The sequence below is a fragment of the Suricata suricatta genome, chromosome 6, assembly GCF_006229205.1.
Source record: "Suricata suricatta isolate VVHF042 chromosome 6, meerkat_22Aug2017_6uvM2_HiC, whole genome shotgun sequence".
Taxonomy (NCBI): Eukaryota; Metazoa; Chordata; class Mammalia; order Carnivora; family Herpestidae; genus Suricata; species Suricata suricatta.
Genome location: NC_043705.1, coordinates 47239973 through 47253165, shown reverse-complemented (window position 1 = coordinate 47253165; position 13193 = coordinate 47239973). Strand labels below are relative to the sequence as shown.

Below are 13193 nucleotides of genomic sequence, written 5' to 3'. Positions count from 1 at the left end.
GTCTAATATTTAAAGAGCTTCTTTTGGGGCGCCTGGGTGGCTCAGTCGGTTGGGCCTCCGACTTCGGCTCAGGTCAGATCTCACGTTCGTGGGTTCGAGCCCCGCGTCAGGCTCTGTGCTGACAGCTAGCTCAGAGCCTGGAGCCTGCTTCCAGTTCTGCGTCTCCTTCTCTCTCTGCCCCTCCTCCCCTCATGCTCTGTCTCTCTCTGTATCAAAAATAAATAAAACATTAGAAAAAATTTTTAAAAATAAATAAAGAGCTTCTTTTAAGAAGCCATCAAATGATTTGTAATCAATCACAATTTCAAAGAAAACAGAAGTCTACCTACCTAGAAGGCACCTTGGCAATGATAATGCTGGTAAAATGAACTCAAAAGCACTAAGAACTAAGATCTAAGAACTGTTTTGAAGAAAGAATTCTTGAGCCTGGATTCCTATGTTAAGAAGGCTCACACAACCCACTATTAATTTCTCACCTTAAAAGTCCTAGAGTTGCAAGGCTAGCTTATCTGAAATTAATGAGAGAGAAGACAGCTATGAAAAAGAATGCTTTATACAAATATTATAGCTCACAACAAATATAATGCCAATAATAAATATACATATAATATCCCTTATTAACTCTCTGGTGTGAACATCTAACCCCAGATATCAAATCCTAAAACATATAGAAAATTCTAATGTTTAAGCATCGAAGATCATTTTGGAAAATCCACAATAAGAACTGACCCTGAACTATCCCTTCCTCTCTCTGTTCTCCTATTGGTCACTGACACCATTTGAGATCTAAGATAAAAAACTTCCTTTGCTTAAGAATATATCAGAATCGGGGCGCCTGGGTGGCTCAGTTGGTTGGTCATCCGGCTTTGGCTCAGGTCATGATCTCGCAGTTCATTGGTTCAGGCTCCGCGTTAGGCTCTGTGCTGACAGGTAGCTCAGAGCCTGGAGCCTGTCTTCGGATTCTGTCTCCCTCTCTCTCTGATGTTCCCCTGCTCACGCTGTCTCTCTCTCTCTCTCTCTCTCAAAAATAAATAAAACATTTAAAAAATTTTTAAAAAAGAATGTATCAGAATGGCTAAAATTAACAACACAAGAAACCACAGGTATTGGCTAGGATGCAGAGAAAGGGGAGCCTTGTCACACTGTGGGTGGGAATGCAAACTGGTACAGCTACTCTGGAAAACAGTATAGAGTTTGCTCAAAAAGTTAAAAATACAACTACTGTACAATTAAACTTCTAGGTATTTACCCAAAGTGTACAAAAATATTGATTCAAAGGGGTACAATGCACCCTGATATTTACAGCAACTTTATCAACAACAGCCAAACTATGGAAAGAGCCCACATGGGCTCTTGATTGATGAATGGATAAAGAAGATGTGATTGGTGAGGGGTGCCTGGGTGGTTCATGCAGTTTGAACATCTGACTGGCTCAGGTCATGATCTCACAATTAGTGGGTTGGAGCCCTAGTAAGGAGCCTGCTTGGGATTCTCTCTCTGCCCCTCCCCGGCTCACACTCACTCTCTCTCTCAAAATAAAAAATAAACTTAAAAATAAAAAAGATGTGGTGTACATATACAATGGAATATTAGTCAAGCATCAAAAAGAATGAAATCTTGCCATTTGCAATGATATAGATCTGGACCGTATTATGTTAAGTGAAATAAGTCATTCAGAGAAAGACAAAATACCATGTATTTGGACTCATATGCAGAAGAAACAAAACATATGAACAGATGGGAGAGGGAAAAAAGAAAGAAAGGGAAACAAACCACAATCTGTAAGAGACTCTTACAGACAGAGAACAAATTGAGGGTTAATGAAAGGAGGTGGGCGGGGGATGGGCAGATTGGTGAAGGTTACTAAGAAGGGCACTGGTTGTGATGAGCAATGCGTATATAAGGGATCAATCACTGAATTCTACTCCTGAGGCCAATACTGCACTGTCTGTAAACTAACTAGAATTTAAATTTTGAGAAGAAAAAAAAGAATACATCTTTTATGGAAAATGCAAATTCATCATCATCCAACCTGTCAAGTGAGGTGAGTGGGCCTATCAGCTGTTTTATCACCTGTGTGCCCTTTGGAATAGCTGAGCAAGAGTAGGCTGACTTTACAATGAACCATTTTTTGGATTAGCAAACAATCTGTGTTGATTTGGATGGATACTCAAATGGAGAATACCAAGTGGCAAAATTACTCCTTAAGTAGAAAAAAAACCCCTGAAACCTGGCTTCAGTATCTCTAATGCTCAGTGTCTGACCGAGATAATCTACTTGGAAAAGTCTTTGATTTTCTATCAAAAGTCTTAGATCAGCCAAACGTCAGTAGTATTTTTACAGGAATTTTATCTCAAGGTTCAAGATCAACAAACCATTCCAAATCACACGTAAGAAATAACATTACATAATAGTCACTTCATGGCTATTGTTTTACAGTAACAAAGGTTTCATTTACCCTATTTCCTAGAGTACTTAATTCAGCAGGCAGCTTCTCCCATGACAAACATACCTTTTCCTCTTAACCCCTCCAAATATCTGTAAAAGCAGAACATTTAATACTTACGATTTCTAATTTTAAAATTTAATCTAGCATTTTAATCTAGCATTTAAAAAGGTATGCATGTTACAGGGACATAAGTAATTTTTGTGCAAGCTACAGATTTAGTGATTTTCTTCAAATTTAGTAGCCAAGAAATGTGGCAGTGGCTAGATAATACTCTAGATAATAGTGACTCCAGAGAGAAACGGAGTAAGGTCAAAGTCAGGGTCCTGAGACACCGACATGCACCGTTATGTTTAAAATTAGAATAAAGCATAGCAGAGACAGCTTCAGCAAATACTCATATGGCAAAATGAGCCTGGTGAATCCATCAGTTTTCTTCTCTCTCTGATTCTATGACCCTAGGAGACCTCAGCAAGGGTCATCAGTTCCTCATTCCCTCCGCCCAGGTGATTCACTCAGAACCTAATACGTTATCTCCAAAAGATATCTGCAGTTTGAACTACCACATCACGCTAGAAAGTTTCCAGGGACACGAAGCTGGTTCTTACCTTTAAGGGCTAAAGGCTCATGTGAGAACTTCACCACACAAATGGTGGCTGGCCAAGCATATGCCAAGACCTGGATATTGGCTGTGTGTTTGCCTTCAATTACTGTTTCCTAAGGGATCCCAGACTGTAACACAATCTGAGCCACTGACAAATCTAAGATCACCCAGTCAGTGGAATGGAGAAAGTGTCAGGGTTCAACAACCCAAGCAATGTGAGGCTTAAGTGATAGATGTTAATAGCTGTCTGATCTCCTTACCCGTCTGTTTTTACCTTCAAATGCTACTCAGGTCTTTAAATAAGTAAGTAAATAAAACAAGAACACAATATGATGTTTCAGTCTGATACTGGTATTATCGTCTCTAATGAGCATGTTCAATGGCCACTAATGTAGCTAAACCTCCTGCAGATCCTCTTCTTCTATTAATGAGGTTTCAGGTCCACATTTTCAGAATTTACGAACAAGTGCACAAGGGAACTTTCCTAATTACCAAGACAGAGGAAAAGGAAATAAACTACCAGAATATAAGTGTTAACAACCATGGGAACTTCTATTCAGAGATCTTTCAAGTTATACACAATGGCCCACGTATCACCAAAACCCAACTTGCTATTATAGAGGCAAGACTTCCACTGATAGAGAATGTGCCTCTAATGAGTGGATTTATACACATACCGTGCCCACTTTCATCCAGGTAGCCCCAGGACTATTTTAGTATCTTGGCTCTACCACTTCACTTTCAAAGGGATTACTCAATTACCCTGACGTCACTCCCAAATGACTAGGTTACATGTAGTAAAGACAGCTAGGATTAAAATAGTTTGTGCATGCTCACTCACACAAGATGGGTGTGTATGGGGGGTGAGGCAGGGACTCAGGGCTTCCAGTCTTAATCTCCCTGAGAAATCAGCCTGTTTCCATTTTAACCAGTACAAGGAGGAGTCTCCCAAATGGTACAGAAGGCGACCTCTTCCAAGTTCTCTCCTGTATGACCCATTTCCACACACGGACTCAAGTTATTTCCTAACCCCCGCATCTTTCCGTTTTTAGCTCAGAAGGCAGATGCTCTCCATCTTGAGGCTTAGGACTCTCTGTTTTAAAGATATTACCTAGGCTTCTGGTAACAGGATCTATGTGTAAAGAGAACCAGGCAAAGCCATAAAAGCATATAATGTCCTACCCTGTCACTGTGAACTCGGTGATATACTCCCAGTGCTGGCACGTTCTAGCAACAAATAGCCCATGCCTGCCCATGGAGCACAGACTCCATATTCTAACGGTTTATTTTTAAAGAACTGATTTTTAAATCCTCCTTTCATACTCTCTCTTTCATACACACCCATCTCATTTCTTTCTTCCTCTCCTTTCGCCCTTCCCCTTAGCCCCTAAGAGACCTATCCATTCAAGGAGCAAAACAGTTAGCAATCTCCTACTGAAAGCTTCACACCAGAGAATAAAAGCAACATTTTCGACATGCGCCTATTCCGGCCCATGTCCTGTATCTGTGGTAAACTTTCATAGGGTACAAGATTCGTAAGAGGCCCGTCAGAACACGCTGCTGTGGTGTGGGGCGGCCAGGATCTCCCCAGATACCACTCGGAGAGCTGCTGGAGGCTCCTGGCCTGGGGACCCCACTTTCTGCTTTTCCCTAAGGGGATCCCTTACTAGCCTGAAGGAGGAAAATCTACAAGTCAGGGTCTCAAGGAAAACGACGAATGTGAGAGTGAACCATGAGGGGCGGGCCAAAAGGTGAGTCCTGCAGTGACAGGCAGGCCCGCCTGGCCAGCAGAGAACAGTCTGGGGCTTGAGGAAAGGAGAGGGATGAAAGGAAGAACTTATGAAACAGGCCTGGGCAGAGCCTGGAGTGGGAGGAAAGGGGTGCAGAGACTCGGGGAGGGGCCGAGCCTACAGGTCAGGTGTGGAGAGAATGAGAGGAAGCCAGTCAGTGAGCCAGGTTTCAGCCTCCGGAGGAACACACTGGTGGGGCGGAGGGGGAGGCAGGGCTCAAGTTCAGGAGGAGACAAAGTGGTGGGGGGGTGGGGACTGGGAGGGAACTTCGGGCACTCAGAGCCTGTGATGTCAAGAAAGAGTGCTTAGAGAGGAGGTATTCACAAGGCTGTGGACAGAGCTTGAGCTTCCAGAGAGCCGGTGAAAAGGAAACTGTCATTGCCCATTTGGGCGATGAAGCAGACAATAAAGTGAGCAACAGTGAGTAAGGGGATATGATTCAGGGAAGAGAGCTGCGGGCCAGCTGTGAATGGGCAGAAGCTAGGACAGGATGATGTGTCACTGCTGTAGGTAGCTACCCACAGAGAGCGGTTACCACCCATGGTCTGGGATTCCTCACTTGACTACAGTTTCCTGGCTCCTGGCCTCAGCCCCACCCCCAGCCCTCACCACGGCTGCTCTTCATGCTGAGGTCACCCAAGCCTTCCCAGTGGTCAGACACAACGCGCACACACTCATGCTGTCTCTCTGTGGAGTGACACTGCTCCCTGTCCCCCTCGTCGGAGGTCAATGAGAATACTCCGTGGCTTCCTTTTTAACAGACTCTCCTCCAAGTCTCCTTACCTGTGCCTGTCTGCATCTCTGCACACTCCTTGAATGGAGTGACCTTATTCTCCCACAGACTAATCTACCCTATTTTTCAGATGGTCCTAATGATGACTCTCAAGCTTATTTCTGGTCCAGCCTCCCTGGTGCCCTGAACCCACACACCAACTGCCTGTCTGGGGGCTCCTTCTTTCCTGCCTCAGAGCCTCTGACGCTCCCAGATGCCAACCCAGTGCTCCCCACCAATGGCTCTTTCACATTTTTTAGGTCTCCTGTTTCATGTTCCTTCTCAGAAGACACTCCCTGACCACAAGCTCTGAAGTAGCCCCTCACACTGTTACCGGCTCTTCTCGGCACTTACTTGTAACTGGAACACTGATCGCCATTGGACAATTGATTTATTTAGATGCTTGTTTACTTGCAAGGCCCAAGCACTCTGTCTTGCTCACCACTATAGCCCTGGCCCAGCTCAGGATATTGGTGCTGTGAATATTGGCAGACCGAAGGAATGAACACTCCCTTATACTCAGCACACATTATTAGATGCTCAATAAATTAGATTAATCAGGCTTCTGGGGATCGAAGAGATAAGTACAAGTTCTTTTGTCTTCCCCTCCCCCACGTCTCCTCGTACAGGTAGTTCCCCCATCTCCCATGTTTCAACCCCCAGGGCCACTGTGTAATGTTTCCTGGCCGCTCAGAGCCAATGGTTCATCTTTTATTAACTTTATACCCTTCATATCTCTCAAAGTCGTAACCCCACCATATTCCGTGCTTAGGCCTGCACAATCTTTTGATAGGCTACTACAATTATTTATTAATTGGTTTCCAAGTCTTAACCTCCTCTCGCAGACCTAAAATCCCCAGAGCTGCCGGATAGGCATTGTTCCTTTTGGGTAAAAGCCAAGAAAGCTCCCACAAATAGCAAGGGTCTCAACTCTCTCCCTTAGCCTCATCGCACACTACTCATCCCCCTGTTTTAATGACAGAAACGATGTGAATACTGAGTATTTACTGAGAGTCTTTATGCGCCAGTCATTGTGTTAGGCATTTTACTCATAAGAGCATACTTTACTCTTTGCAACAATCTCGTAAGTAATTTACTTGTCCCTGTTTTATAGATGGAGCAACTAAAGTCCAATGAACTTGCCCAATCTCATTCAAACCCAGGTGAACTGGCTTTTAGACCAATCCTCTTCACCACTGGCATACACTGTATTGTCTCTTCAAACTTTACACATCAACAATACTGAGTTATGCTTCTGAATTTTTATGCTCCAGCAATACTGAGCTATGTATAGTCCCTTAAATTCTGTTATTAAGGCCACTGTGCCTTCGTATACACCATTTCTTTTGCCCTTTGGGAAGGCCCCATCTTTCTGTCTGATAAATAAAAACCTATCCTTCAAAACCTCCCTGAGGTAATGCCTTTTCAAATGACTTCTCTTTTGCTTCCTTGAGACCAAAGTCTCTCTTACCCACTCACCACTCCTATGGCTTATGTGTACCTTACAAACACTTCTCTATTGCCCTGGTTTGCAATGGTTCATTTGCACGTCTTCACTGAAAGCAAATCTATGACTCAGCTTTGGGCCACAGTGCCCAGGCACACAATAGATGCTCAGTAAATGTGGATTTAATGGGACTTTCCGTAAAAGGGATGGATACAAATTCACTCATACCCAACATGTCAGGACAAGAGAGAAGTGTATTCTTCATACTTATTAGAGACACGTATTCATGAGAAAAACAGAAAGAAAAGCTCATCAAATACTACAGATGTTTCTGAAAGATGAAGCATACATAAAAATTCAATACATTCTGGCAACTACAGCAGTTAAAGATCCCTGAATGTACCTGCTGTTCAGAACAACTGCTGAGTAATACGAATTCAAAAAAGAAAACAAAGAAAAAGAAAACATTTAAAAAAAAAACTCAACTTTTATCCCATGGGTTCTTGATAAAATACATTAGGAAACTTGTTCCAAGTGATAAACTGAGTCACAAGCTGCTCGTTGGCATGGACAATGACACTTGATTTAGGTGTCCTTGAGATTTGGATATTGACACGTCAGCCGAACGAAAACATGACAGATTTCTGTTAATGTTAAAAACTTAGTATCTTCTAGATTCTCTAGATTGGGCATCAGCAAAACTAAAGTTGCCCCTCAAAACTGAGCAGCATTTATAAATCAATGGTAGCCCTTTCTTTACATATATGATATCAGTAAAAGAGAAGCTTGATCTTCTTCCCCCCAAAAGTTCTTAATCCAATGGCGAGAAGGGTCATCAACATCAGTAGTAACATGAAGCAGCCATAGATTTCTGTCCCTCAAAGCAGCAGGTGAAAGGCTGTACTGAGTCAGCCTTGAGGAAATGAGAGAGGGACACAGGAGACCAAGGCAGACAGCGAAGAAGAAACTGTTTCCTGTTGAAAAGGAGTGCTTGAAGAGATGGGTGTCTTTGCCTTCTACATGATCTTAGAAGGAAAATTTGAAGTGTCTCACTATGGCCATTCCTTTTATTTACAGGGGATTTGTTTCAAACCCCCTGAAGATGCCTAAAACTGCAAAGAGTACTGAACCCTATATACACTATATACACACTTTTTCCTCTACATATAAAACAAAATAAAATTCATAAATCTGGCACAGTAAGAGATTAACAGTAACTAATAATAAAATAGAATAATTATAGTGTTATAAAAGTTATAGGAGGGGCACCTGGGGGGCTCAATTGGTTAAGCATCCGACTTCGGCTCAGGTCATGACCTCACACTCCATGGGTCTGAGCCCTGCATCAGGCTCTGTGCTGACAGCTCAGAGCCTGGAGCCCGCTTCAGATTCTGTGTCTCCCTTTCTCTCTGCCCTTCCCCTGCTTGCTCTCTGCCCCTCTTTCTCAAAATAAAGACATTAAAAAACTTTTTAAATTAGAAAAAAAGTTATGCGAATAGGGTCTGTCTCTGTCTCTCAAACTTTATTACACTGTATTCACCCTTCTGGGGATGCCGAGAATTGGTAAAGTGTCTATGCGATGAGATGAAGCAAGGCGGATGGTGGAGGCACTGTGACCCAGTATGAGGCCGCTCTCCTCTGCTCCAGGACCGGGGCTGACCACAGGGAGGGCAGAAATGAAACCACAGAGCAGGGGGACTGTGTATTAAGTGTGGTGTTGGGTGCAGGTTGTAGATAGTCTTCATCGAGTTAAGGAAGTTCTCCTCTGTGCCTGGTTTTCTGAGCATTTTTGTCATGAATGAGAACCGGATTTTGTTGAGGGCTTTATCTATGATCCTGTGATAATCCTCACTTATCATGTGATGGATTCGACTGATCTTCTGGTGATGAACCACCTTTGTATACCTGGGATCAACTGGTTATGATGATTAATTATTTTTATACGGTGCTAGATTTGATTTGCTCATGTTTTGTGGGCAGAAGCTATGAGGTATTTTTCCATGCAAAAATTCCCTAGAAGTATAAACCTTAAGACTGTGTCTGTCACTTATGATCATTCACAGAATTTGACAGCAAGGCAAGAGAAAGTAAGGATATTTTGAAGGGCTTAAGTCTTTATAGAATATTTATAAACATTTTCATAAAATTAAAAAAAAATTCCCTTAAAATAAAGACAATGTGATTAAAAACAAAGTTTCCAATGGCATATGTGAACTTTACAGCAAAACATAAAGTCAGTGTGCACCCAGAAAAGGGTTGTCTGCCACAATCAAGACAAAAAAAGAAGGAAGGGAACAATAAATTGTCTTTGGAACGCAGGATGAGGAATTCAGGCTGTCAGTTCATCAATACTGTGTAAGAATCTAGGCCATGGATAAGGTCTGTAGGATCCTCTCTCCAAGAACTGAGGGGGTTAGAAGTTACAAGCCCAGGCAGGGCCCACTGGAAAAGCAATCTGTACAGTTTTCCTCTAGCAGAGCAAACCAACCAACCAGTGCTACGCAGAACTGGCAAGGAAAATGCGATGGAGCAAACCAAAAAGGCTTCCATGATGCAAATGTCCTGTGGGATACAGACTTAGGCAAGAATGGAAAACCATTCAACTTCTCCTTTTTGTTGTCCGAGTGGTATGAACATCCTATCCTGAAGAGCTCTACGATGTTCATTCACATGCTCAAAGCTGGACTTTAGTCTTTGAGAGACTCAAGGTTAAGGTGAAGGTTAAGGTGAAGGTTTTATACGGTGAAGAAAAGGTTAAGGTGAAGTCCTCTAAACTGCTAAATTAGAACAAGTAACTAGGAAAAAACATGTACAATAAACAATCTGTTGGAGCAAGTGAGCAAGCATGCAGAGAAGTTAGGCTTGGGCAATGGAGATGTTCGCAGGGCTAAGGCACAGGCCCCTGAGGGCGAGGGTCCTCACCTGGACATCGGGCGCAGCCACAATGAGACTGGCTAAAGGACAATTTGGGGATGGTGAGGTCCTTTCAAAGGACAGATTTAGGGAACCTGATGAGCCAGCTGAGGAATAGGGTTAATGTGGGGGTTGGAGGAGAAGACAAGATTTAAAGCAGGGGAGGTCACAGAATGGCAAGAGTCCCACTGTAAGCATATGCTACATGTCCTCAGGGAAGGACACAGAGCCAGAATTGATCACCGTATAAGAAGAGAACGCGGCAGCTACATACACCGCCCTGGACAGGAAGACACCTGCCTTTCAAGTTTCCCAATCTACATAATAAATATAAAGCAGTGCTGGTCCTTTGAGACCAACAAGTAGATGTATGTAGAGAGGATCTTCAGGACACCTCTTTGCAAACTCTGGGAATCCTGGAAATTCCCAGTAATAGGCTGTGACAACCTACACTAACAGAAGGGAAGGAAGAAAATCCATCCTCTTTTGCTTCCGTGAACTGAAAAAAACGGGTCTATGACTTGGGGAGTGGAGAAAGGCCTCCCACACGCTCCCATTTTGCTGGAAAGAACCTCAGTGACTTCGGAACTTAGGCTCTCTGCCAGTGTGAGCTCTCTGAATTGGAGGGTTCTAGGCTGGAACTAGAATCCCTGGGCTGGAAAGTCAGGGTCAGACTGGCCTGAGAATTCGCTCAATAATATTCTCAACAGGTAGATAGGGTGAGGAGAGGCTCCAGCTGCTTTTCAGGCTCAGACACACAGGTGTGAAGTCAGAGGAGAAGTGGCTCCAGGTAAGAGTAGAGATTGCATCACAGCCAGGACTAAGCCACTCAGGAATATTTAAGGGCTCCTGAACAACTGAAAAGGTAAGAAGTTACAGCCTTTATTGCTATGAAAGTAGTGGTCTTGGTCATAGACAGCATGATCTCATCAACTAGCTTGCTGTGTTTTATTTTGCTGGGTGGGGTAGTGGTGCATGGATGACACATCTTGAAAAAACATGACCAACACCAAAAGATAAGGTCTCTCAACATATAGAGCAGAACAAGAAAAGCACAGTTACCTTATTTAAATGGCACAACTTTAGAATGTAACGTGGTTTATTGGTACCAATGCTGTCCAAGTTGCATTAAAGGTAGAAGACTTTAAAATCTACTCAGAGGGGCACCTGGGTGGCTCAGTCGGTTGAGCGTCAGGCTTCGGCTCAGGTCATGATCTCACGTCAGGGTTCACGGGTTCAAGCCCCACTTCGGGCTCTGTGCTAACAGCTAGCTCAAAGCCTGGAGACTCCTTCAGATTCTGTGTCTCCCTCTCCCTCACACCCTCCCCTGCTCACACTGTCTCTCTCTGTCTCTCAAAAATAAATAAAAAACAAAATTAAAATCTACCCAGAATCAGACATACACATGTATGTTTTATGAGTGTGTGCATGCAAACACATATACAAAAATGACACTTGAGAGTATTCCGGGATGCTTCTGAAATCTAAGAAATACCACAAGAAATTTCAAAAGTTTTCCAAAGCATTGCGTATCTGCATTTATGCTACAAAACATCACAGATATAACAAGAGAATACACCATGTTCTTGTGTTCCTGAGACACTGGAATCCAGAGATTAAGAAGCTCCAGATCTGATAGCCAGCATCCTGTTTATTTGACCACATCGTTGCTCTTACGCACGTTCATGTGTATGTGCAAGTCAAGTTTGGGAGGAAAACTAAGAATCTCTATTCAAGCAAGTAGGAAGGTATGCCCCTCTAAAAACACAATCATGTCACCTTTCTGTGCCGGACACGGCAGACAGAAGAGAAACACTTCCTTTAAAATCATCTTCTTTCCATCTGAGTGTCCGCAACGAACTCGGAACTGCTTTTCACTTTTGCCACCAGCTTCGTCCTGAGTTTACAATTGTCTTTTCCCCCACCTATTCTATCACATATTTTACAAACTGAAAAGCCCAACCTGTATTAGGAATAAGTGTCAGAAACCAGTAAAAAAAAAAATTAAAAATTAAAAAGCCACAACAGCAAAGTTATGCAGACCTGCCTCTTTTAAGCAGACAATAGGAAACATGCTAACTTGAGCTATCTTTGCACTGCACATCTGCATCTTATAAAGGTCAAGTATTTAATAGAAGGTAACATCTGAAAGGTTCTACAAAAAGAAGCAGAAGCCTCAGACGTCTGGGTGAAGGAAACAATGAATAAGATCTGATCAGAGACACATTTGGACAAAGTATCCTCCCCTTTTTCTCTCCCCTCCACTGTCAACCCATCTCCTTCTGAACCACATTTCAGAAGAACAACTCTGGAAGCACAGGCCACCAGGATTACCCAGGAAATCCACGAGGATGACAGAATACCTGAAGCAGTGCCCCCCCTGGCAGGGCAGAAACTTTTCAAACTGCCACCATCTCAACAGAACCCCAGCTGCTAAGAGGCTCCGGCAGCCTGGCCACCTCCAGAGCCAACACATGTGTTATCAACACAAAGTTATCCCCGCGATTTTTACCTTTGTGTTCGCCGAAGCCTGTTCCCACTCCTCAAATGAGGCAAAGTAAAGTTTGAGAGCACAGTCCAAAAATTGGGGTCAGACATATCCATTTCGTTCTCTGTTCAATTCACTGCGGGTTCAAGGCCATAAGGCCAAACTAGGGAGGGAGGGAGGTGAGGAACGGAAAAAGAAAAAAAAAAAAAAAAAAAAAGAAAGAAAAAAAAAAGAAGAAAAGAAAAAAAAAATCCCAATTATCTACTCACTCCCTCCAGAGGAAACGTGCTGTGAACTGTGATCTCTAGAACAACTTGGAGCCTGTCTGAGAGTACCCGTCCTACCCTTTAATTAACACCCAGCCATTTCTCCGAGGTTCAGGAAACTTATTTCCTCCTGGGTTTGCCCTCTCCTGGTCAGCCCTGGGCAGCTATAAACAGTAATTACAAGAGTTGGGCCGTGCGTTCTGCACAAAATGCTGTCTGTGTGTGATTCAGTCCAAGGTACTTTGTCATCTGTTTGGCAGATACCATTTGCAGCTCCTGCGGGGGGTGGGAGGGGGGAAGACGACTATTTTAAGGCTTCGGTTCCGGGAGGCTGTTGCTTATCAGCAAGCCATTCAACATCCGAACATGCCCAGTGCCGTGTTTCCTTTTGGTATCTACATACAAGGAAAAGAATTGAAATGGAAAAAGCGCCTCTTCTCCCCCTCCGGAAAAAAAAAAAAAAAAAA

At 43.3% G+C, this 13193-nt stretch overlaps 1 protein-coding gene across 3 annotated transcripts in view; it reads right to left on the bottom strand.

Annotated features, from left to right (window-relative positions):
• MAST4 (microtubule associated serine/threonine kinase family member 4) overlaps nt 1–12657 on the bottom strand; it is a 169784-nt gene extending 157127 nt beyond the window's left edge. For all 3 annotated transcript variants that reach the window (XM_029942361.1, XM_029942360.1, XM_029942362.1), the window contains exon 1: nt 12485–12657. In XM_029942361.1, the coding sequence (XP_029798221.1) occupies nt 12485–12576 (92 nt within the window). In that variant the 5' untranslated portion in view covers nt 12577–12657. The remainder of the gene's footprint in view (nt 1–12484) is intronic.
• Nucleotides 12658–13193: the final 536 nt, after the last annotated feature.